Source organism: Anomalospiza imberbis, chromosome 2 (genome assembly GCF_031753505.1).
Source record: "Anomalospiza imberbis isolate Cuckoo-Finch-1a 21T00152 chromosome 2, ASM3175350v1, whole genome shotgun sequence".
NCBI classification, from domain to species: Eukaryota; Metazoa; Chordata; class Aves; order Passeriformes; family Viduidae; genus Anomalospiza; species Anomalospiza imberbis.
The window spans coordinates 46558919-46583732 of record NC_089682.1 but is presented as its reverse complement, the minus strand read 5'-3'; the positions used below and the strand labels follow the sequence as shown (position 1 = coordinate 46583732).

Genomic DNA, 24814 nt, shown 5'->3' with positions numbered 1-24814 from the left:
GGTCTGGGGAGCTCCAATTAAAACTTAAGAACACCAAAATCACCTTCAGGGGGAGAATCCAGCTTGGGCCGTGGAGCTCTGACTCCCCAGGAAGCTCCAGCCCCTTCTTGGATGTTCCATTCTCACAGAATGGCTCCAATGCCCCAGGATTCACTGATCCCCTCTGAGTGCTCCATCTGCTCTTGTCCCTTCCCTGTGCCCTGTTCCCTCCTGAAATGTTCCAGAACCCCAGGATGCTCCAATCCCCTGGGATGCTCTTTTCATCTCTATCTGCCACGTTGGGGCCCCCCAATGCCTGGACAGGAGCCATGTTGGGACCCATCCAGCCTGGCAGCAGGGGGAACTGGGCCAAGGCAGGATCCAGCTTAGGCTGGGCCTGCAGTGGGATCCTAGGCTGGGATGCAGGATGAGGTCTGTGTTGGAACCCCTCTGTACCTGGGCTGGGACTGGGGCAGAATCCAGCTGCTCTTCTGGCTCCTGCAGCCATCCTTGCATGACCCCAGAGGGGACCCCCTAGTCTGCCCATCATCCATGCATCAGGGCTGTAGCTTTCATTCCTGCCATCTGGCTAAGGAGCACTTTATTATCCAAAATCAATGCAGCACTTTCATCCCAGCCCAATCTGACAGCTTTTGGGCATTTGATACCTGGAGGAAAAGTCCACGGAGACTTTGGTGCTGGCATGCTCTGGCACTCCATGAGCTGCCAAAACTGGGGTGAAAAACTGCCCAAACTACCAAATGCCTCCATCCTCCTCCAAGCACCTATTCAAATCCTGGGATTAAATCCTTTAATACTCCGAACTAGTCTCAGAGCAGGGCTTATGGTCCCCAGCCAGAAGCTGCCCCACTTTTGCCTCTGCCACCGATGGCTCTATGCCCTTAGGTGACATCCCTTCCTGGATGCGACAGGGTATCACGGCCTTCCTTCCAGACCCTGACCGCAGCCTCGGCCCGTCATTTCTTTCTGTCCTTTTGTCCTGGTTGATCCCTAAGGTGGGGTACAGGTTTCTCCAAGGATGGGGTAAAGCTGGCCCGTGGGTGGGGTGCAGGTGTCCCTACAGTGGGGTAGAGGAGAAACCACGAGTCCATCCTCGGTCCCTGCCATCCGCCCCACGGTGGCCATGGGGGCGGGATAAGAAGGGGATGCTCCAGCTGGGGCGTAGCACTGGAATCACCTGAAGCCGGTTCCCCATGGGCTGCTCTGCGACAGGAGGCGGGCAGGAGGGGGACGCAGCCAATGAGGAGGCCGGGGAGGAGGACGGACGTGTTCCTGAGGGAAGGCGGATTCCATTGGAGGAGGGGAGGGACACCTCGGGGGCGGGGTGTCCGCAAGTGCGTGTGTGTGTTCACGGTTGTGGGCGCGTATGTGTACATGTGTGTGCACATGGGGCGTGCATATTCTGTGCTGTGTGCACGTATGTGTACGCATGTGTAGTTGTGTGTGCACATGGATGCGTGTGCACATGCACACATCTGTGCATGCATGTATGCGCACGTGTGTGTGCATGGCAGTTGTATGCAGATGCGTGTGCATGTATGTGCAAGTTATGTTCCTCTGTTTACAGACACGTATCTTTGTATTCACACGCGTGTGTCTGTGTTCACATACGTGTCTGTGTGTTCACAAACGTGTCTCCGTTGACAGGCAGGTCTTTGTTCTCACACGCGTGTCTCTGGTCACACAGGGGGGTGCCCCCGGAATGTCCACGTGTAGCCGCTGGGGGGCGCCCGAGCCGTGCGCCTGCTCTCGCCGCTCTGGGGGTGTGTGTGTGTGCGCGCGCACGCTCGTGTGTCCCCGCGCGCGCACTGCCCCACACTCTCCTACCCCCTCACCGCCTTCCCACCCACCTCGTGTCAGCCCCGTGCCCCCCCCCCCCCCCCCGCCCATATCCTCTCCCCGTGTCTTCTCCCTGCCCGTACGGCCCTTGCGCGCCGCCGCCCCCGACTCCGGGACCGCGCCGCTCTCAGGGGCGGGCGGCGGCGGCGGCGGCAGCGTCCGCACCGGAACCGGGACGGGCCGAGGCCTGCCGAGCGGCTCCGAGCGATTCCGAGCGGCTCCGAGCAGTTCCGAACCTGCCCGAGCGGTTCCGAACGGTCCCGAACCGGCCGGCGTGGCGTCCGGCTGGCCGAGCCGAGCGGTTCCGAGTGTTTCCGAACGTGCTCGAACGTTTTGAGCGGTTCCGAGCGGGCCCGAGCAGGGCCGCACCGGGCCCCGCGCCCGCCCCGCTGCCGCTCCTTCCACCATCCAGCCAGTAATTTTCCAAGCCCAGCCGGCGTTTCTCGGCTGAGCCCGCAGGATCGGCGGGGCCATGGGAGACAAAGGCACCCGGTGAGTGAGGACCGGGACAGAGCGGAGCATCCCGGGGGGGCATGCCCGGGCATGGCGGGGGAAGGGTGGGACAGGCGCTGCCCGTGCCCTACGCTGGAGCTGGTGGTCCCCTGGGGTGGCCCCGCTGCTGGGATATGGTGCCTTCCAAAGGGTAGTGAGGACCCGGAGACTGGGGACGTCACTGTTCCCTCCCCATCAGATTTGGAGCCTGGATGGATTTGGGATGCGGGAGGCTGTTGTCATCGCAGTGACGCCGGGGGACCCAGGCCCTGATGTCACTCCCGGCATGCGGCACAGCTGGGGGTGTCAGGGAGCACGTGCCAGCCCTGGAACGCAGGGACACGAGGGCCTGCGACGCCTTCATCCTATGGGAATGCTGCCATGGGCATGTTGTCTTTTAGGGGCCCCTGTGGAGAGGTGAACCCCCCGCCGTGCTCCCCAGGGCTCCAGGTGCAGACCGTGGCAGGACCCGCTGGGCTGCACATCCTGCAGGGGGCTCTTGGGATTTGAGGGAGAGCCTGATGACCTCTGCCAGCCCTTGCAGGGGGGCCTGGGGGATCTCCTGTGACATCCGCTCACCGGCTGGCTCACCGGCTGGCTCACCGGCAGAGAGGTCAAGGAGTTGACACTGCCATTCTTCACCCCAATCCCTTTCTGTACCCTTAGCCATTAATCATAGAGGACCAGGGATTTCAGAGTGCTCCTGCTCACCCCCTCAACACCATCGACCTCCCTTTGCTCATTCCATGTCCCCTTGGCATCAGGACCAAGGGGCTTCAGTGCAGCCTCTTCCCCCCCCCCCCCCCCCCGCCCCCCACAAGGCCACGGCAAGAGAGAAGGATGAGAGGATCTGGCCCTGCCTGGGCAGAACCTTCCAGAAACATTGCAGTGTTTTGGAGTGGCAGGATGGGAGTTGTGGGTGCCTGTTGAACTCATCCAGCATTTTGGGAAGCAGCTGTTTGCCGCCAGCCTGCTGGGTGTTGGTGCCCCAGCCATGGCTGACAGCATCTGCTTCCTCCTTGCTCAGTATCCTGAATTCTTGAGAATTTATATTGCACTCCTGGAGCCGGTGGACAGCCCCACAGATCAGGGGGCTGGAGCACTCACTGGGTTTCCCCCATTGTCTGGGTGCAAACCCCAGGATGCAGCTAGTTTGGCCTCCAGGGTTTTTCAGGTGCCGGGGGGAGCTTGGTGAGTGGCATTCCCATTAGCAGGCGAGTCCGCAGGAGAGGCATGAGCTGATCTGCTCCCTGCCTATGCAGTGTGTACAGTGGGAGCCGGGGGAGGGTGAAGGGGAAAGAATTATGCTGACAAATCCCTCTTCCTCTCCAGTTTGGATCTCCAAACCCAAATCTACTGGGTTTGATCAGGAGGTTCAGCTGTGAGAGCTGATTTACAATCTGATTTCCCCAAAAGCCCATTTTTGCTGATTCCTGCTGTGGCATCCCACTTTTCTTGGGAGTCACCAGTGGGAAGAGCTGGATGAAACAGCTGAGTTTGTGGCTGTTGGCATCATTGATCACCTTTCCCTGCTTTTCCCACTCAGTATCCAGCCAAGGCAGCTGCAACCCCACACAGGATGCCCAGCTACTGGAATTTGTAGCCTGTGGCTTGAGGGTGGCTTCCTGATGGCTGGGAAGTGCTGCAGTGGTTCCAGTACACCAGAGCCCACCTTGGATGGCATTAAGCACCCCTTGCACCTTTCCTCTGGCCTAATAGTACCATCTGTAGCATTCCACCATAGCATCTTGCTGCTAGGGTGGTGACTCTCGCCTACTGCCAGACCTGCTGCTCAGTCCCTCTACCATCTGTTTCATCCCCCTAGATGAAAACATAGGATGTGGGAGGAGGACAGGGATCTCCACTGGGAAGAGACAAAGCCCTAGAAGGTGGCCCAGGACTCCTGCTTCCTGGATGTTGTTTGGAGAGCAAAATCTGATAATAACAGCAGGATCCAGACACATCCCGGATCCCACAGCTGAGGTGTTTCCTTGCCGAGGAAATTGGTGGAGCTCTGACCCAGCTGGGGGATGCTGCTGCTGACCCTGGGAGGGGATAGATAGATGGATGCAGCAGGGATGCAAAATGCAGCATTGAGCTTGTGGGATGTTCTTGTTTTGGGATTGGCTGGCATGGTTCTCCAGGCTTATCCAGGCACAGCTGGCATGGAGCTTCTGCCCGCCACCACGGGGTTGTGCCACTGCATATGATGTGGTTGCTGGTGGTTCCGTTATCCCTGGAGGTCCCTTCTAACGTGGCTCTAGCTAATTAGATCTGCCAGCCAACCTTGTTAGCATGAGAGCTGGCAAAACCCCTGAATTCTCTGCCCTGGGTTCAAAGGCAATCAATGGTGTTGCCATCAGATCTTGTTCAGATGCCTAGGGGAATTAAATCCTCATAAATCTTCCCAATCAAGATCCAACAGACCCCACTCAATTATTGACCACCCAATAAAGCCATTGTTAGCCCTGGCTGGGTGCCTGACAAGCTCATTAAGAGATGGGATCCATGACAGGGAGAGGGCAGGAGAGATGGGATCTGGCTGTGTGGCAGCATGACAGGCTCAGAGGGCACTGGGACTGCCAGCCCCAGCACAAGGCCCCAAGCCTCTGATGGGCAGCGGCAGAGGCCACTTCCTGCCTCGTGTCTCCAGTATTTTGACACCAGGAAGGGCTGGAGGGGGAGGGAAGGCTTCACACTTCCTCCTTTCCTCCCTCTAGATCCGGTGGTGGGTGAGGGTCATCCCGCTGGCAGCAACAGGCCACCGTGTCCCCATGTGCCCATTCCATTCTGCCACTGGTGCTTCAGGGGAGATATGAGCTCCTGCACCCATGGTGTGGGGCTAGGCAGGGCTGCTGCACCCACAAGATGAGGGCACCGCGTGCTCATGTACCCACAGTGGGGAGCCAGCCTGGGCTCCTGCATGCACAGTGTGGAGCTGTGCAGGTCTCGAATTCTGTGGAGCTTCTGCACCCGTAACATGGGGCTTCTGCACCTGCAGTGTGTGGCTGGGCAAGTCTCAGGCTCCATGGAGCTCCCGTTCCAGTGTGGGGCCAGCACGAGTGTGTGCCAGGCAGAGTGGTGAGGAATGGCTTCCTGCAAGGCCTGCCATCAATCTCACTTGCACTGGGTTCATTAGCAGCTCCGTTAGTATCTCCAGGGCTGGGTGGGAGCATCACCCATGTCTCAGGGGGCTGGCAGTGGCACCCACTGAGCCTCCAGCCTTGGCTGCCTTTTCTGGGGCTTCCCGGCACACCTCAGGTTGTGATCCAGCATGCTGGACCCTCTTTGGGGTTTCTTCTGGGATCTGGTCTGTGGGGTGTGAGGTGACAGGCTGTCAGGGGATTCTCCTTATCCTGCTTTGAAGTAATGCCTCATTAAATTACCCATTAAAATCCTCCTGTTAGTTGCTCTGGCTCTCAGGAGGATGCATTCATTGCCCCTCCATCCCTGACTCTGGAGATTGATCCCCCCATGGCTTTCAAACCCCAGAAACAGGGGGTGCTGATGCTCTTCCTTGGCAAGTTGAGGCCCTTATCTCCCCAAGTTATTTAATTGGAGCAGCATTCCCCTTAATTCCATCTTTCCTTGCACCAGCACAGGATCACACCTTCATCAGCAAACCCTCATGACAAACATCATACTGTGGAAGTGCTTTCCCATTTCGGCTGGGAAAAGTCAATCCCCCAACCCTCACAGGGAAAAGCCATCCAGGAAGAGCTAGCAGGATGTTCCTGATGTTCCCAGTGGTTTGGGACAGCCAGAAGGATGTCTCCCATATTTTATGTGTCTGGCAGAGGGTTCCTCTGGCTTGTCTGGGGACAAGGGAATGAGGGCCATCAGCCCCCACACTCCCTTATCCAGACTAGATGTTGCTTCCTGGGCAGAGCTTGGCCAGGCTGTGCTGGTCCCCATGGCTCTTAAGAGAGTGGGATGTGGAGACTTGGGCATGCAGAAGTGCATGGACATAGATATGCAGGGATATGGAGATGCAGGGACACAGGGAGGTGGGGACAGAGAATTTCAGGGATGTGGGAGGTGAGATGTGAGGGGTGTGCCCACACATCTCCTGAGGCATCCTTCCCCATCGCCGGGGTGGTAGTCACCCGCAGGCTGGAACCCACCAAGGTGCCCCTTGGCTTGGTGTGGACAGCTGCAGGCACTGGGGTGGCTGAGGGTTATTCCTGGTGTGGCTGAGGGTCCATCATCCAATAGCAGCCTTTGACATTTTGGCAGAGCCAAGCAGCTGCCCTGGGAAATTGCTTTTTTCAGCTTAAAACCACTACTAATCTTCACGGATGGTTTTATTGGAATTTAAAGGTGAGGAAAGGTTATCTGAGGAGAATCCATTATGGGTGGCTTTGTGCCAGGGCAGGCTCCAAAAAATCTGGTAGCACCAGGCACCCTACCTGCCTCTGCCCACTTCCTGCCTGCAGGAGACAGGCTGAGAATGCTGTGACATTCCCCAGCAGTGGCATGTTGGATCCACATCCTTTCTCCCATATCTCTGGTGTTCCAGAATGATTTTGGGAGTTGAGAGGGGTGTCTGGGGGCTAGCCCCATGGTTTGGAATGGGAATAAAAAGGCCTGGGGACAGGAGTATCCAGACTTTTCTTGCTTCTCCAGTGGATTTGGGATGCATTCATGTAGGGTAATGGTGAGGTGGGTTCATCCCGTGGGATGCTCTCATCCTGCACGTGCCTTGACCCCATGGTCCCACATGCTGGTCCCCAGGGCCAGGTGGATGCTGGGGTGCTGCTGCCTTTCACAGTGGTCTCTGGGCACCATCCTCAGGCAAAGGGGTGGGCCGGGGTCCTGATGCTTCCATTATCCAAAGCTGGGTCCTGCCAGTGGGTGCTGAAGGTTGGATGCACCTGGCACCATGAGACTGTGCCAGTGGATGCTTCTTCCCCCAGGGACCTTTCCTGAAGGGGAGAGCTGGACAGCTGTATAAGCAGGGAGCCAGGAGCAGAATGGGGGGTTCAGGAGTGGAGGGTACCCCTTGCTCCAGCACTCACCCCCCGCCTTTGCTGTTTTGCAGGGTGTTTAAGAAAGCCAGTCCTAACGGGAAGGTAAGGGGGACATAGTGGGGGAAATCATGGGGTCACGAGCATGGCTGGGAGTGGGGGTCACAAGCATGGTTGGGAGTGGGGGAGTGGGGCATGTCCCTGAACCCAGATTCCACCCTGTGCACTGTCTGCCTCAGCATCCTGCCTGGGTGGCAGGAAGGGAAACTGAGACACAGTGGGGCTGGCGGGGGGCTTTCCCAAGGTCAGGGGTCAAGCAGACAGGTTTTGGAGTGCTGGGGTGCAGGTGACTCTGCATGTCGGGGTTTTGGGTTGGGCAGCAGGAGCTGATGCAGAAAACCTTCTGCCTGGCAGCTGCCTGCCCTATGCCTCAGTTTCCCCATCAGGAGAAAGGTGAGAGGGTGACACTGGGTGGCTCATCCCTGCCTGACAGTGGAGTACAAACCCCTGGGGTGCCACCCAAGAGTCCCCAGATGAAAAGTGCCTCCAGCTCTGGGGACATCTGGAAAGGTTCCAGGCTTTGACTAGAATGGGGTGGGATTGGCTTTTGGCTACCACAGGGACACTGGGGATGATGAGGAATATGGACCCCAGTGGGTGGTGACAACATGGGGGGCCTGGGATGTCTGCTCTGTGTGCCCCTGACACCCTGTTTCCCACTGCAGCTCACTGTCTACCTTGGGAAGAGGGATTTCGTGGACCACATCGACGTGGTGGACCCCGTGGGTATGTAGTGGCAGGAAGGGGACCTCAGTTGCAGGGAGACGCATGCCAGGGTGGGCTGGGCTTTCTGGGAAGGATTCTGGGGAGCAGAAAATAGCTGATTTGGGATAATATTCATGTCCCGCTGTGGCTGTGCATATGCTCTGGGTGAGGTAGGTGCATACTGTCCCTGCTGGATGTGTGTTCCCCCCAAGCCCTGGCTGGCAGCTTGGAGATGATGATTCTCTGTGTAAAGGGGGGCATGTCCCCCCTTAACTGTGCTGGTGTCCCCCGAAACCCTGCCTGTACATTCCCCTCTAACCCTACCAGCATGTTCCCTGACCCTGACAGTGTGTGTCGCCCTGCCAGCAGTGTCCCCCCATCCCAGAGGCATATCCCCTAACCCTGCCATTGCATTCCCTGACCCTGCCAGTGTGTCCCCGCTGTCCCCGTGGTGCATTTCTGACCTGGCTGTTCTGTTGCAGATGGAGTAGTGCTGGTGGATCCTGAATACCTGAAGGAGAGAAAAGGTAAATGTCTACCCCTGGGATCCCTGGGGCTAAAGAAATGGCACTGCCACAGGGTGATGCTAGCATCCCCATGCAATCTTACCCAGGCATTGGCATCTCTGGGCCCTTTGGTGACATTTTCCAGCCCCTTGTTCCCATGACGGATTCCCTGTTCTGTGGAGAATGGGGGTGCTGTGGTGGGCATCTGAAGGCACAGCTGGCTGCTGAATCCTCATATTCTCAACATGGCATGTCCTCAAGCCATCACTACTTCCCGGTGCTGGTGGGACTGTCATGAGACAGGATGCCACCTTGTGTTGGTGCCCCCATGGTATGATGGTCCCTTCCATGACCCACACCCTGCTACCAACCTCCCCTTGTCACCCTCTCCAGTCTTTGTGACGTTGACCTGCGCCTTCCGCTATGGCCGTGAGGACCTGGATGTTCTGGGGCTGACCTTCCGCAAGGACCTGTTTGTGGCCAACTCCCAGGCTTTCCCCCCGGTCCCTGAGGACAAAAAGCCCCTGACACGACTGCAGGAGCGGCTCATCAAGAAGCTGGGCGAGCACGCCTACCCCTTCACCTTCGAGGTAGGGTGACAGTGGGTGCTCTGCGGTGCTTGAAGGGACTGTGAACCCTTTGGTGGGGACATCAGGGTCCCATCTGGCCCTGTGGGGTTGTGGTTGGGGGTGAGATGCTGCTACCTGTGATCAAGACACAGGTTTTGGTGGTAGATTTTCAAACTTCAAGCAGAAAGCAGCCACTGGTAGGGAAACTGGCAGTCTGTGTCAGCACCGGGGGGTCCATGCTAACACTGGGAATCCATGCCAGCACTGGACAGCTGTGGCAGGGAATGGGGTGGGGGTAGACCCCCTGCTCCATGCACCTTCTCCTCTGATTTCCCCAGCTCAGCTTTGGCAATGCTGGCCATGCCCTCTGGAGCTCTGTGACATTTTATGGTGCTCAATCCTATGGCCTCAAAAATGGTCCTGATGCCCTGATTTCTCAAAATCTCCAATTAATTAAAACCCTCTAAAATAATGTATTTTTGTGGCACTTTGATATTTGGGAAATGTAATAGTAAAATGAGGAAATCCTTCCTGTATTTCCCTCTTTCCATTGTGGATAGGATAGGGAAGTACTGGTAGCCCCCCAAAAAGCTCCTCACCCCCCTTTTCCCTTTCAGATTCCCCCCAACTTGCCTTGCTCTGTCACACTGCAGCCAGGCCCAGAGGACACGGGGAAGGTAAGGTCCCCCCATGTTCCCATGCCACTAGGCTGTGGTGAGTGGCCACTGCTGGGGTCACCTGTTTGGGGAATGCAAAGGGTTTTTTCTGCCTCCTTTCTCCCGCCTTCCTGGTTTTCAGGCCTGTGGAGTGGACTATGAGGTTAAAGCTTTCTGTGCTGAGAACCTGGAGGAGAAGATCCACAAGAGGTAAGAAGAGAGGATCCATCCAGCCTGGATGAGAGTGGCATCCTGCTGGTGCTGGCAGCAGGAAAGGGGCACCTCAGTTTGTTACCCACCTTGGGTGAGATGTTTTCTGGAATGGGATGGAGTTGTGTTCCAGGATGGGGCTTGGATGGCGATGTTTTCCATGATGGGGCTGGGATGGAGGTGTTCTCCAGGATAGGGATGGGTCAGAGAACATCTTGGGGCTGGGATATCCACCACTGTGCAAGGAGCCCAACACTTGCTGTGGGCCACCTGGCCCAGCCATAGGGCTTTCCCCTTGTAGCTCTGGTGGGCATCCAGACAAGATCTTCTATGGCATCCTTCTGATCCAGCAGACCAGAAGAAAAGAGTGATTTGACCCGGAATGGGCCAAGAAAGAGGGTAGCTTGTGGTCAGCCTGAGTTCTCCTCTCGACTTCCCCCAGGAACTCGGTGCGCCTGGTGATCCGTAAGGTCCAGTATGCACCAGAAAGACCTGGCCCCCAGCCCATGGCAGAGACCACCCGGCAGTTCCTCATGTCAGACAAGCCGCTGCACCTTGAGGCATCCCTGGACAAGGAGGTGGGCAAGGACTGGGGAATGTACACTGGTGGAGTGACCCTGGGGATCTCACCATCCTCTCTGTTCTGCTCCCCTACAGATATACTACCACGGGGAGCCCATCAGTGTCAACGTGCATGTCACCAACAACACCAACAAGACCGTGAAGAAAATCAAGATCTCAGGTGAAGAGTAGGGCTGTGTCCCCCACCCCACTGGTGTCCCTGTCCCCATCCCCGTGGGGGCCTACCCTGATCTCCATCTTGCTGTATCTCACCCCAGTGCGCCAGTATGCTGACATCTGCCTCTTCAACACTGCCCAGTACAAGTGCCCAGTGGCTGTGGAGGATGCTGAGTGAGTACTGGCTCCTTGGGAACATCATGAGGAGCCCTGGAGACCTCAGGGGGGGGTCTTAGAGGAGCCTTGGAGGTCTCCTGCCCCAGTGCAGCCCCATTGGGATGTTGCACTTGGCAAGCAGGAACCAGTGGGAGGAACAGGGAGATGGAGACCTTTTTTCTGGTGGCATCTTGGGGGTGTCACCCTTTGCATCCTCCAGAAAGGTGATGTTCTTCAGGCTGTGGCAGGGATGGGAATATGTGGGGTTCACCAAGCTAAGATGGAGATGTTTGGGGTGGGCTGTGGGAGCTGTGGGTGGCTGGGGCTCTGGCTGATGGTGGAAATCATCTCCAGTGATATGGTGGCCCCGAGCTCGACGTTCTGCAAAGTCTACACTCTGACCCCCTTCCTTGCCAACAACCGGGAGAAGCGGGGGCTGGCGCTGGATGGGAAGCTCAAGCACGAGGACACCAACCTGGCTTCCAGCACGCTGTGAGCCCCTCTAGCCCCCCAGGGCTCCTGTCTCCCCCTGCAGCATGGGGGCAGGACCTGGTGGGCATCCAGCCCCCTGCTCCAGGGGTGATGCTTGGGGTGGAGATCCCATGGGGGTCCTTCAGGAGGACAGGGGGATGGTCCCCATGGCTGTTCCCTCAGTGGTGCCCACCTGCCCCTTCCTCCAGATTAAGAGATGGAGCCAACAAGGAGATCCTGGGCATCATTGTCTCCTACAAGGTGAAGGTGAAGCTGGTGGTGTCACGAGGAGGGTGAGTGTTGGGCACCCCCCCACCGTGCTGCACCTCCTCTCTAACCTTGGGACTAGTCTGTGCTGCAGGTGGGACCCCATCATCCTTAAAGCTCCCCTGGGACAAAGCAGCATGGGTGGGACAAAAGGTGTGTGTGGGTTGTGTGTCCTTGGGAGGGGACAGTGACTAATGTGTTGTATCCTTTGACTCATGCCAGCCTGCTGGGAGACCTCGCCTCCAGGTAACACTGCACTCCCCCCAGTGTCCCCCAGTCCTCACTGCAGCCCCCCATTGCACCCCCTCAGCCCCTCAGGGTGCTACCTGATCCCATGCCTGCCCTGGGAATTCCACTGTGTTGGGGATGCTATCTTACCTAAAGCAAAAAGCCTGTCAGAGGTGGGGCTGGGATGATGAGGCTGGGAATGCTGTCAAGGTTTGAATTCTGCATCCTCCTGCTTGTACTGGAGTGAGAGGCCGGTGGGTGCTGCTGGGGAGAGTGAGCAGGGCACAGAGGTGGTTCCATAGGGCTGAGCATCTCTGGATGTGGGGAGCAAGTCTCTGGGGCTTTCTAGGTCTTCATTGTCACATCACTTCCCTCCCACAGGGTCCTACAGGGACCATGGGACTACTACTACTACTCCCCTTTTGAGACACTTCTCTGAGCTCTGTCCTACCTGCCCCTGGGGCAGCTTGGGGCTGTGCTTAGTCTGTCATGCCCTGATGTCATCATGCCCACTGAGCACTGGGAAAACTTGGTGCACCTCCTGCCATTCCCATGGCACTGCTGGCTGCAGCCTAAGCCCAAGGGATTTTGGATACCCCCCCCCCCCCCAGCAGCTAAAGAGATTTTTGTCATGCTGCTCTCCCTCCTGATGCCCCTCTACTTCTCAGGGGGCCTGTGCTGATCCCCCACCCTCGAGTCCAACCTCAGCCAAGAGCCATGAGAGCTGCTGAGCAGCTCCATGGAGGATGACACAGGGGTTTGCCCAGCTTTGTGGTCTCTACAGCAGCTGTAATGGCGGTGCTGTTCTGCTCCCCCTCTGCAAATTTGCCTCGCTCTACATGTAAAGTGCAGGCAGGCCTGTGCTTTACCCTGGTATCTCTTCCAGCGATGTTGCAGTGGAGCTGCCCTTCACGCTGATGCATCCCAAACCCAGGGAGGAACCAGTACACCGGGACAGTGAGTGTTTGTCCCTGCGTGATAGGGCCAGCATCCTTGGGGGTGGGTGGGGGCAAAGGGAGCCAGTGAGGCTGCACGGAGGGAGATTCTTGGCTCCTGTTGACCCTATTTACAGGGCCTCAGTGTTAAAATCATGGGGGTGCTCCCATCTCCCCAGTGCAGCCAGACTCCAGAGGGGGTTGCAGCCACACACTGGAACAGTGGTGATGACCCCAGAGGAATCTCAGCCATCCCAGTGGCATGGCAGTGATGACTGCAGGGGGTGGGTCTCACCCACCCCTGATAGGAGGGCAGAGATGATCCTGGGGAAGGTGTCACCCACCTCCGTGGGATGGCAGTCACCACCCTGTGACTAATCCTGTGTCATCCCTTTGTTCAGTTCCAGAGAATGAAGCGCCCATAGATACAAATCTGATAGAGCTTGATACAAAGTAAGAGACTAAAATACACCCCTCCCCAAATTCCCACATTTTGTGTGGGAATGTGAAACATGGCTTTTGCATGGTACCCCCCCCCCCAATCCTCTAACACCTGCTGTGCCATGGGATTGGCACATGTGATTAACCCCATGCATGTCACTTGTAACGCATGACGTGTGCTGTTCCCCTCTCTCTTCTCTCCTCCTTCACCCTTCCCTGCATGGCTTTCCAAAAAACAGGAGAAACTGCAGTAAGAGGCCGCTGGGATCGTGTTGGGGGTGTGGGAGGTTGTTGCCACAGTGTTCCCGAGGCTGGTGATATGTTTGGGAGGTTTTAGGGTACTTAACCCACCCAGCTACTTCCTGCTGGTCTGCGGTTCCCCCAGAGTGGGGCAAATGCCAATGGCCCTGGTAAAGCTGCACCTGCTGGAGAGCTTAGGGACTCATTTTTGTGTGCATTGGGCAAGTATTAATAAGGCTTTGAAAACCAAGGCTGTTTGCTAGGGATAGGGAGTTTTGGGGTCCCCTGAGCTGCTGTAACAACATGGTGGTGCAGGTTGAGCTCACTGGGCAAGCTGGGACAGCTTTGCGAGACAGGAGATGTTTCACCTTGTACCCCACCTAAACCTCCTTCCCTTGTGTCCCCACTAGCGATGATGACATTGTGTTTGAAGACTTTGCCCGCCAGCGACTGAAAGGCATGAAGGATGACAAGGAGGATGAGGAGGAGCGGACAAATTCCCCGCAGCTCAACGACAGATAAGCGAGCCCCCTGCAGCTCGCCACCCTGCCCCAGGGACACCCCTACATTAGGCTGCTTCTCTTTTCTATAATTAATTAATTTTGTTTTCTACCTGTACTGGGAGCCTACCAATTGCCCGATGGCCACAGGACCTATAACCGTCCAGCTGTGCTGTGTTGTCTCTTCATCCAGCTGCCAGAGCTGCTGTTTCCCGTGCAGGGCACGGCCGGGGAGGTGAGGAGGCAGTGGGGCTCACTATAACTCTGTCCCTGTCTAGCCTCCTGCCACTTACTAGAGCCCTTTCCTATGAGATGCCCCTTTTATGAGTTTTATATAAGCCCAGTCTCAACACCAGTTTGCTACAGGGAGGGGGGATGCAGCAGAATTGTGGGGGAGGTGTTTTTTTTAGGCAGCCTTCTCATGGGAAAAGGCATCTGTGCACCTCAGTGTCCCCTCCTTTCACCCATGGCTAATCCCCTTCTGTCTGGCCCTGCTGCATATGTTCCCTCTCTGGGATGCACGAGCCTGGCTTTGACTTTGGCCCCTGCCCCAGCTGCTCCAAACAAAGGGGATGGGCAGCCCCTGCCCTTTCTTCCCCCAAGTCTCCCCAGAGTGGCCAACCCCCAAGGGTCCTCCCAGCTGCATCTGTTTTCACACCAGTATAATCTCCCTGGAGGAAACCAGCTCAGAGCTGGGAGCTGCTGGTGCCAGGTTACAGTGGCAGAGGGGACCCTGTGGGTCTGTGCCATCTGCCACACACTGCTTGCTCTGGGAGAGGCCTCAAATGCCTCTTCACAGCCATGGCAGTATTGTGGCAGAATAGCCTTGTCCCCAGTGGGATGTTGCCAGGGATACTTTTGTCCTGCCAAGCTGCAAAGCCCCCCTGGTTGATGTTTCGCTCTGCCTGCATGGAATCTTGCACCTCTCTGGAGTACAGGAGAATCAGGGCTTTTGCCACCCTAATCAATATTTCAACAGATGCTTGTACCTCCCGGATTGGTGGTGCCTGGACCTCCTTCCCCCTCCAAGGGTCTCTGGTCTCCTACCACTCACTGAGAGGCCATTCCCACTATTTATTGTGCTGTTGCAGTCATCGTTGTCATCTGAGAGCATTTTGTAGGGATAGCTCCATCCCTCCCACCTGGTTTGTGGGGTGCTGAGCTGAGCCCACCCCCCTCCCTCCGTAATTTTTGGGTAAAGCTGATGGGCAGCGTGGTACTTCTTTTTGTAAAGTGGTTCCTTTGTACTGATCATTGATACCTGCTGCTTTGGTTTCTCCACCCTGTCTGTGATGTTTCTGTGTTCTGTCAAATAAATTATTCTAGTTTATTAAACTCAGAAAAAAAAAAAAGAAAAAAAGAAAAAAAACCAGTAAAATACAGTCCCAATGCCTGGACACTTCTGTTGGCTAAGGATGGGGGAACTGGCACAGGCAGCAAGTCACAGAACCATAGACTGGTTTGAGATGGGAGAGACCTTGAAGCTTATCCAGTTCCATCCTCCCTACCATGGGCATGGACACCTTCCACTAGACCAGGTTGCTGAAAGATCCATCAAACCTGGCCCTGAACACTTCTAGCGATGGGGCAGCTTCTCTGGGCAACTTGTGCCAGGGCCTCACCACCCTCACAGGGGAATTTTTTCCATCCTGTGCAAGGACCAGGGCACAGCAGCTGCCTGCCCGGCTCATGCCACCTCACCCCTCAACTGATGACAGCCTCCCTGGTGTGCAGAGACATGCAGAGGAGCCAAGGAGGAGATGAAGGATTCTGTATCCCACAGCAGGGACTGGGCATTATTTTGGAAATGAAATGCATGGTCATGCAGTACTTGATGAGCACAGGGCACTAACAACCTGCTTGTTAAACAAGCCATGTCCAGTCTGTGTCCTGCTGAGGAACTGCTCAGAGATCACAGAATCATGGAGGTTGGAAAAACCCTCTAAGATCATAGAGTCCAGTGGTTCCCCTGCTCTGCCAAGGCCACTAAACCATATCTTCAAGAGCCACATCCAAACATCTGTTAATGCTGCAGGGAGCTTCTCATCCCCTTTGAGAGCAGCAGGAGCGAGTACTGGGGAATGAGCCAAGTAACACTTCCATTTGTGGACCTGAATTCGGAGACAGTCCCTCATGGAAGGGCTGTGGTTTGTCCTCTCACAGTCAAGGAAGGAGAAACCCTACCTCAAGTTGTTCCAGAGAAGGTTTAGATTGGATATTAGGGAAAATTCCTTCCCTGAAATAATTGTTTAGCCTTGGTACAGGCTGCCCAGGGCAGTGGTGGAGTCCCCATGCCTGAAGGGATTTAACAGATGTGTAGATGTGGCAATTGAAGATGTACATAGTTCAGCTGTAGACTTGGCTGCGTGTGGGTAAAGATTGGACTCCATGATCTTAAAGAGCTTTTCCAACATGAATGATTCCATGATTCTGTATCCAGCTGTATTACCTTGCCCAGGGGTTAAAACTCTATGGCCTCAGTGAAGACAGGCCTTCTGGAGGACCTCTCCGTGGTCCCAGGGAGAGCAGAGGTTGGACACATTCATGTCCCATGCAGCTTGAGCTGCCCTTGTCCTTAAGTTGGTTCACCTCACGGGTGTCAGAGGCTGTGCCAACCTTCCCTGCCAAAGATAAATCTGGCTCCAGCAAAGCCAAAGTCTACACAGTCACACAACTAGACTGATTCCACGTGGACATTGCCAGAGACTCCATGTGGTGCATTCCTGAGAGCAATGTCCCTACAGCCCAGTACAACTCTCCAGATCCCTCCTATGTGCATAATCCCTTCCCACAGCATCTGTGAGTACTTACTATTTTTTATATCTCCAGTACTCTGTCAAATCTGGTTCAAGCTGGACAAGAAGGCTTAAGTTATTTTAGGAAAAAAAAAAAAAAAAAAAAAAAAAAAAGGAAGTTTAGATGGGTACAAACTGAGCTATTGCTTAAGCCCCATTTTGAAAGCCAAGCAAATTTGGTTCCCTGTCCTCGTTGCACTACCTACATCACTGTGATGGGGGAGGGGGTCAGCTCCTCCACATGTCCCGTCAAAGGGGGCAGTCAGGAAGAGGTAGCTGGCATATTAGGAAGGCTCCAGTGGTCTCTCTGCCTCAGAGCTCTTCTCTCCAAGGTGAGACCCTCCCTCTGTGGTTGTTTCCCCCAGGAAGGAGGAGCTGCACAATCTGAGTGCACTTCTGCCAAATTACCTGCTCCCAGGGATGCTTGAGGAAAACCCATTGAGCTCCAAGATCCCTCTCTGGGAGCCTTTCATGTCTGTGTACTACACACTGCCCTTCCTAGGGCTGCTACAGGTCTGAGTCGTGGGGCAGAAAGGCCACTTCCTAAACACAGGAACCTGCAGGTCTTGGTGCAGAGGAAGGGCACACTTGGCTCTACCACAGCCGGAAGGAACTGACTCAAGAGCAGATGTAGAGACTAGAGAGCCAGGAGCCCTCCCTGCTGCCTGCACTGGGGCAGAAATGCTCCCAGGCTCTTGATCAGAACCCATTTCCCCCAATTCAGCTCTGGCTCAACTGGATTGGTTTTGCTGTGGACCCCTGGAAGCAGAAAGGATGCTCAGACACTCCTGCAGGAGAGCTCAGCTCCTCTAGGACTCAAACAGGCTTTTCCTTTTGTTGATTGGTGGTGACACAGACCCATGCCTTTAGTAAGTGACAAAACATTAACATCCCCAGCCTTGGGCAGGACATGTTGCCCCTACTTCACGTGCTGCCAGGTGGAGTTATGGGACAAGGAGAAGTGCTCACATGGCTTGTCGTGGGAGAAAAATGAAGCAGGTTCCAGGCAGACAACTGTTGCCATGGCACAGAATGAGTCAGTACAGCACATTCCCAGTATAAGGTTTCCCCAGGTGCTCTTGAAGTACAGCCTTCATAAATGTCAACACTCCTCAGGGTGTGCAGCTTCCCTTTGGTGCTCTGGGCCTGGGATACAGTGGGTAAATATCCCACAGAAGAGCCTGTTTCCTCAAATTCCTGTTTTTTTTCATGAAATCACACAATGGTTTGATTTGGAAGGGACCTCAAAGCTCATCCATTTCCAACTCCCTGCCTTGGGCAGGGACACCTTCCACTAGACCAGGTTGCTGAAAGATCCATCCAGCCTGGCCTTGAGCACATCCAGGAATGAGGCAGCAGCAGCTTCTCTGAGCAACCTGTGCCAGGGCCTCCCCACCCTCACAGGGAAGAATTTCTTCCCAATAGCTCATCTAACCCCGTCCTCTGGCAGTGTGAAGCCATTCCTTGTCCTTTCAGTTCAGGCCCTTGTCAAGTCTCTCCTTTTTGCTCCTCTCCCTTTCTGCAGACATGACACAAGCCTATGATCAAACAACAGCAGGATGTTCTCTGCCAGCAGCCACAGCCAGAACCACAGGCACAGCTCTCATCTGAAGGCTGGTACACAGGAGAACAAGTAACACAGGCAAAATTTTTACTATTATTAAAATAGAAATGTTACAGTTGTTCTGCTCACTGCAACAGTCTCCAAGCAGTATCTGCAGGCAAACATACACACTGCAGCCCACGCACACTACAGCAGAGGCAGGAAATGCCCCATCTCACCAAAACACCACCTACCCACACTTCCCACAGGGCTGAACCCAGTCCCAGACATGCAAGGAACCATCACTCGCTGCTGACAACAAAGTTCTGGGTTTCTGCAGATGCCACGTGTGCACAGTGACCAGGGGAGGGTCCCTGCTGCCACCTGCTCCACCAAATGTGTGGCCTTTGTGAACGAAGATGGGCTCTGCTTCCTTGCCAGAGCTGTCCCAGCTCTGTGTGTCATACACATGCACGGTGCCATCAAAACCTTGGATAAAAGGGAATTAAAAGGATAAAGAAGGAATAGAGAGTGCAGAAATTAACTGCTTTGTTCTAGTCCAGCTGGGCTCAGGATCACCTCCCAGCAGGAACAAGGAAAAATGGCCCAGACTAGAAACCTGTGAGAAGAGAGCAGCTCTGCCTCTGAGGAGAGTGTCTCAAGGAAACAGCTGCTGCAAAGAGCCCAGACCAGATCCCCAAAGTTTGTGGATTCATGGGTGTGAACATGCAAGGCTCTGATCAAGAGGCAGCCTTGCTGCCCAGCTGGCATTATCAATGCTGTAGCCTGCAGCCAGGCTGTGACTGGTACTATCAGGGTCAGCTTGGGGCCTTTGATCTCACAGAAAGACAGCAGGCATCTTCCAGAACCCACCCAGGCCCCTTCCAGAGTTGTTGGAAAGAGGCAGCTGCAGAGAACAATTAGTTGGCATCTCTGCTGGCTCCAGGGGCAGCACTGAAAAACCACCCTGTCACTGGGGGGTTTTAGGTGGAGTGAACTGGGCCTTCACAAAATTATAAATCAAAAAAGCACACAGAAAAGGAGATCTCTGCCCTAAGCACCTACCTGAAATGGCAAGGTAGCCTTCCAGAGCAGGAGCCCAGGAGACGCACAGGAACTCTGCACTGGAGCTAGGAGAGGAGACTCTGGCCTTTGCCAAGGCCAAGAACTCAGAGGTTTTCCTGAGGTCTGTCAGGGCTAGGAGCCCTCTGCTTGAGAGGCGAGCCACGGGCTGGGAGCTTGATTCCAAGCCCTGAGCTCCATGCCTGGTGCCCATGCACCACTGCTCACTGCATGGCACCGAGGGCACTGACATGGCCTGCACGAGACTCTGTGGCTGTCGGATGTCGGCCAGGCACAGCTGGCCTGTGGCACAGCACAGAAGCAGCATGTTGCAGTCCAGGAAGGCTAGGTTGCTGAGCTCTTCACTGCCTCTGGAAGCTGGAAAAGAGAGGCAAGTCTCAGGTCCAATGTGAAGCATTTTAAGGATTTCTGTGCTGCAGTATTTCTTGAGAAAGAAAGCAGGGAGTATGCTCAGGAGTAATGTGTCCACCTCTAGGGCCCCCAGCATCAGAAAGAGTGGAGCTGCTGGAATGAGTCCAGAGGAGGCCATGGAGAGGTTCTGAGGGCTACAGCCCTTCTGTCCTGGTGACAGGCTGGAAGAGCTTGAAATGTTCAGCCTGGAGAAGAGAAGGCTCCAGTGAGAAGAGAAGGAGCTCCTTCCAGTGCCTAACAGAGCTCCAAGAGAGCTGGAGAGGGACTTTGGCAAGGGCCTGGAGTAAGAGGACGTGGGGGTATGGGTTCGCACTGACAGAAGGCAGGGTTAAATGGGATATTGGGCAGAAATTCTTGTCTGTGAGGGTGATGAGGCCCTGACAAGGTTGTCCAGAGAAGCTGTGGCTGCCTCATGCCTGCTAGTTGGTCGGGGTTTGGAGCTACCTTGTCTAGTGGAAGATGTCTCTGCTTATGGCAGGGAGTTGGAATGAGATGAACTTTAAATATCTCTTCCAAGCCAAACCACTCCAAGATTCTGTGAGTCCCTGTGGCAGGACAGTGACAAACTCACCTTCCTTTTCCTCAGTGCTGTGATACTGCCCCTGGACACACACATCCCCTCTTCCCTCCCCAGCAATGAGCTCAGTGGGGACTGAGTGTCACTGCACAGGTGAAGGCAGAGAGTCCCGAGATCCCCAAGGAAACTAGACCTGCACCCACCACCTGTTGTAACCAGGCTGTCACCTCCCTCGTTTGAGGCAGCACACACAGCATCCCTCTGTGAACCCAGTTCTCCACACAAACTATCTGCAGGACTCAGGTAGTGCCCAGATTTGGAGCAGAAATGTGAGAAATCAGTGTAATGAGAGCGGTAAGCAGCTGGATGGACCTGACAATCGTCACCTCTTTCCTCAAGACAATATACTTGTGGCAAATATCTTTATAACCACTTGCAGATGTCCAAAAGTACCTGCTCAGTGAAATGTTTGCTATTCAAGCAATTGCTTTACCCAAACTCCACCTTTCCAAAAATAAGACATTAAGCTTGCCTTGAATACCTGCTGTGTAGACATTTTTCCTTGATTCAACCTCTGTAATTTGGACTCTGTCAAGTCTTGAGCCATGAAGGACCCATGGGGCTCTGGCTGAAATGGTGGCAATTTTAGCCCAGGATTGCCCAGTGCCATTTTCTGTTGCTATGGTGCTTACAGATTTAATAACATCTATTAGGAAGAGACAGAAACAGATGTAAAACACATTGAGAACCAAGTAATCCATCCAATTAAGCTGTTTCAAACAATACCTCACAAAGGTAAAAACTGACCTACAAAACCAATAAGAAATCTAATTATGCCTAATCCCCTCTTCAGGGCAAAACCCCTTTCCAACTCATCCAGCAAGGATTGACAAAATGCTGAGCAAAATGAATGAAAATTTGTGAATCGAGATGTTTATCTTCAATGAAGAAGTTTTCTCCTTCTTTTTCACTTCCTTTCTGGTGGTTTACAAGTATTACCCAGTAGCAGTCTCTCTCTTTTTGAGAGAATTAAGGTGGATCATGGCCTCTCCCAAAAGGCAATGGATGGAGCTATATTTCTAAACCATTGAAGTTACTAAAGGGACACTGTGCCAACTACCTGCAGTGCAAGGCTACTGTGGTAGGCCTAAACATACCAATTCTCTGATGACGTTTGTGCTGTTAAGTCCAAACCACCAAAACTGGTGTAGACCCTTGTCTTGTATCCTTCTCCAGCCTGTGCCACACAAGTGTGGTCACTCAGGACAGGGAAGTGGCACTCCTCTCCTCATTTTTGACACACAGGAAGAAGGGGAAGCTAGAGATGTCAGATGCAACAACAACTGCATTGGGAAACTATTTGAGCTCAGAAACCCTTACCAGAGTCCTCTGCTGACACCTGCCAGACCTGGAGGGAGCTGTCGGGTGGGCCACTTGTTACCAGCAAGCTGAGGAAACAGAAGAGTCTCACAGAAGAGTCTCACAAAAGAGTCTCCTCAGGAGCAGAGAACAGCCTTGTTTTCCCCAGCCTGGGACAAACTGGTCTGCTGCTCCTGTAAGTAGGAACTCCTGCCTCTGCTTGGAGCAGAGTGGTGGCTGGAAGGACCATAATCCCTGAACTCCTCATGCAGGGATGCTCCACATAGCCCATGCAGACACAGTTCCAGGCAACAGCATTTATGAGGATAATTTATGAAGATCTGATGAGTAGCGGCTAAGGGAGCTGGGGGTAGGGGGAGGGCCGGTGCTCAGCCTGAAGAAAAGAAGGCTCAGGGGCCATCTTTTTGCTCTCTACAACTCCCTGACAGGAGGGTGCAGCCAGGTGGGAACTGGGCTCTACTCCCAAGGAACAAGGGACAGGACAAGAGGAAATGGCCTCAAGTTGCACCAATGGATGTTTAGGTTGGATACTGGGAAAATTCCTTCCCTGAAAGTGGTGTCCAGCGTTGGCACAGGCTTCCCAGGGCAGTAGTGGAGTTGCCATCCCTTGAGGGATTTAGAAGTTGTGTGTGGCACTTGGGGACATGTTAGTGGTGGGATTGGCAGTGATAGGGGAATGCTTAGAATCAATGGTCTCAGAGGGCTTTTCCCACCTAAATGATTCTATGATTTAATTATCACATTTTCCAGAAGGACTAGACTAAGAATGATCCAGACAGCCCTAAAGTAGTCAATGGGGACTTGTGTAGGAAGAAACACTGAACAAGAGATCAGCCAGTGGTATTTGTTTGGTCTAAATCCAGAGCAGGAAAAAAAGCTTCTGAACCTGCACACACAGGGTCTTGCAGAGCAGTGGCACCACCCACCAGTATCCTACTCTGCTGCTAAGCAGCTCCAAACAGTGTCAAATGCTGGAGAAAGGCAGAGCAGGATAACTCTACAGGCCCCTACTGCTCAGAAATGGGGTAGGGAGCAGCAACATCAGCACTTCTTGATAACTGGCCCAGACTCACACTGGTCTCAGAGCTGGCAGGATTGACCAGCTGGGTTGGGAAGCAGGCATGGAAAAGGAATTTGCTCTCAGTGAGTAAGTCCCTTCTCCTTCTCCAATACATCCTGGGAAGGACCTTGTGGTCATACCTGGTGTCCGGCACATATTTCAGGCTGTACACTGGGTGCTCTGAAAATCCACCACATTCTACCTTGAAATCTCTCTCTGGACACAGGCCCTAGAAATCAGAGGCAAAACCATTTCTTCACACAATGGTGCACAACCTGTGCTCAGTTATCACAAAAAATGACAGAGGCAAACTCTTGCTTGGTATAGCTCTTCCCTGTCCAGTGCTGCCTTTTTCAACAGAAGATATAGGTCTGAAGGATCCCAAAATAGTCAGTGAGAACAAAAGTCTGGAAAAAGCTGCTTCCAAGAGCTCTGCCTGTGTTTGTTGCCATCTGTGCACACCTGGCTCAGGAGCTTTCTACACTCCTAGTGACCAATACCACCTTCTACTCTAGTGTGGAGGTCACCCCCTCAAGGGCTAACCTTAGTGCTCTGCAGGGTGGTCCCCCAGGCCTGAGCTGCTCAGCAAGCTCCTTCTTCACTTGGCTTGCTGTCTTCATCTGTTCTCTTTCCCCATGAAATGCTTTCATTCACATACCTGGAGATGAAGTGTCCACAACCCAAGCTGTCTGCAGAGCAGCTGCAGGATAACATGACTGGACAACAAATAGGTGACTTATGTGCTTTTCCTTTCAAACAAAGCTGCTCAATCCCTGGGCATGCCCTTGTCACAGCAACAGGTAACAGCTCATGAAGGCCACCATGCCCTGGCTTGGTCTCTGAAAATATCAGGCCAAGGAGGTCAGAGAGGTCTGGTGCCACCCTGGCTGCAACACCTACCTGGGTCTCCTTTGTCAGCAGCGTAGGCGGTGGTATCAGCTGCAGGATCTCGTTCCCATCAGACTGTCCATACCCAGCTACACAGACATCTTGGTGGAGTGGGCATAAAGAGCCAGGAACATGGTGAGGGCTGCCCCCCTGCCCAGCACACCCTCCCTGAGACAAACCCGAGTTACCACACAGTCCATGGACCACCAGGCCCTGAGCTCGAGCCCAGGCTGAACCCGGAACAGCTCCAGCCACTTAGCCCCACTTTTGGGGTCCTGGCCCTGCACCCTGGCCTCCCTTCTGGGACCCCAGACTGGTCCAACCCCACAGGCTCCTTTCCCCCTTCTCCCGCTACACGGGCTCCGGCCCGGCCCCTGGGCCTACTTTTTTCCTCCGGCCAGCCACAGCCACCCCACCCCGCCAGACTCCAGCCTGGTCCCTCTCTTCCCCTCAGCACTGCCCGCCTCGCACTCACGGTTCCCGCGGGCCCATTCGATGAGGCGGGTGGGTGCCTGGAGTTCGAAGGTGTGCAGGTCGCGGTACCTGCGGGGAGAGGGCGGGTGTGAGGTTGGCGGTGCCCGGGTCGGTGGCGGGTGCCGGGGGTCCGGGGGTCCCTCACAGTCGCAGCGACTGCAGCAGCCACTCATCTGCCGCCTCCATGGCAACGTCCGCCCGCCCGGCGCGTTCTTGACGTCACAGGCCAACGCGCGGCAATGACGTCACGGGGCTTGAGGCCCCGGCATGAGCCAAAGGGCAGCGTGCGGCAACCCCGAATGGCGGAGCGAGCTGGGATGGCAGGGACCTCAAAGATTACCCAGTTCCATTCCCCTGGCATGGGAAGGGACATCTTCTACAGGACCAAGTTGCTCCAAGCCCTGTTCAGCCTGGCCTTGCCCATTTCCAGGGGATGGGGCAGCCACAGTTTCTCTGGACAACCTGTGCCAGGGCCTCACCACCCTCACAACCAAGAATTTCTGCCCAGTATCCCATCTAACTCTGCCCCTGTCAGTGGGAAGCCATTCTCCTTTTCCTGTCCTTCCAGGCCCTTGCCCAAAGTCCCTCTCTATCTCTTTTGGAGCCCTATTAGGCACTGGAAGGGGCTCCTGCTCTTCTCAGTCTTCTCCAGGCTGAACACCCCAAGCTCTCCCAGCCTGTCT

General features: G+C 54.8%; 2 protein-coding genes across 3 annotated transcripts; one reads left to right on the top strand and one right to left on the bottom strand.

The window, feature by feature from the left end:
- The first annotated feature begins 2085 nt into the window (after positions 1 to 2085).
- Positions 2086 to 14146, top strand: ARRB1 (arrestin beta 1). Of its 2 annotated transcripts, XM_068180700.1 has the most exons (16): positions 2086 to 2331; positions 7373 to 7403; positions 8024 to 8084; positions 8546 to 8590; positions 8963 to 9159; positions 9756 to 9815; positions 9937 to 10004; positions 10447 to 10582; positions 10662 to 10746; positions 10844 to 10916; positions 11253 to 11390; positions 11579 to 11662; positions 11859 to 11882; positions 12751 to 12821; positions 13201 to 13252; positions 13891 to 14146. In XM_068180700.1, exons 1-16 carry the CDS (start codon positions 2312 to 2314, stop codon positions 14000 to 14002), a joined length of 1257 nt encoding a protein of 418 aa, XP_068036801.1. In that variant the 5' UTR covers positions 2086 to 2311; the 3' UTR covers positions 14003 to 14146. The 2 variants fall into 2 exon arrangements, with proteins under 2 accessions (XP_068036801.1, XP_068036802.1); XM_068180701.1 differs by lacking the exon at positions 11859 to 11882.
- A 4263-nt stretch (positions 14147 to 18409) lies between these two features.
- On the bottom strand, positions 18410 to 24362 carry WDR73 (WD repeat domain 73). Its single transcript, XM_068180786.1, has 8 exons — positions 24277 to 24362; positions 24133 to 24200; positions 23670 to 23758; positions 22910 to 22998; positions 21710 to 21777; positions 20871 to 21035; positions 19384 to 19758; positions 18410 to 18807 (listed from the first exon to the last, which is right to left on the bottom strand). Exons 1-8 carry the CDS (start codon positions 24315 to 24317, stop codon positions 18569 to 18571), a joined length of 1134 nt encoding a protein of 377 aa, XP_068036887.1. The 5' UTR covers positions 24318 to 24362; the 3' UTR covers positions 18410 to 18568.
- Positions 24363 to 24814: the final 452 nt, after the last annotated feature.

Coding starts and splice junctions, on each gene's coding strand:
- WDR73 (XM_068180786.1), bottom strand. CDS start 24,317: ATGGAGGCGGCAGATGAGTGGCTGCTGCAGTCGCTGCGACT. Junction 21,778..22,909: donor AAATATGTGCCGGACACCAG/GTATGACCACAA, acceptor CTGTTTCCTCAG/CTTGCTGGTAACAAGTGGCC. Junction 21,036..21,709: donor GGTGTCAGCAGAGGACTCTG/GTAAGGGTTTCT, acceptor TCTTCCTAATAG/ATGTTATTAAATCTGTAAGC.
- ARRB1 (XM_068180700.1), top strand. CDS start 2,312: ATGGGAGACAAAGGCACCCG. Junction 8,085..8,545: donor CGACGTGGTGGACCCCGTGG/GTATGTAGTGGC, acceptor GTTCTGTTGCAG/ATGGAGTAGTGCTGGTGGAT. Junction 13,253..13,890: donor CTGATAGAGCTTGATACAAA/GTAAGAGACTAA, acceptor TGTCCCCACTAG/CGATGATGACATTGTGTTTG.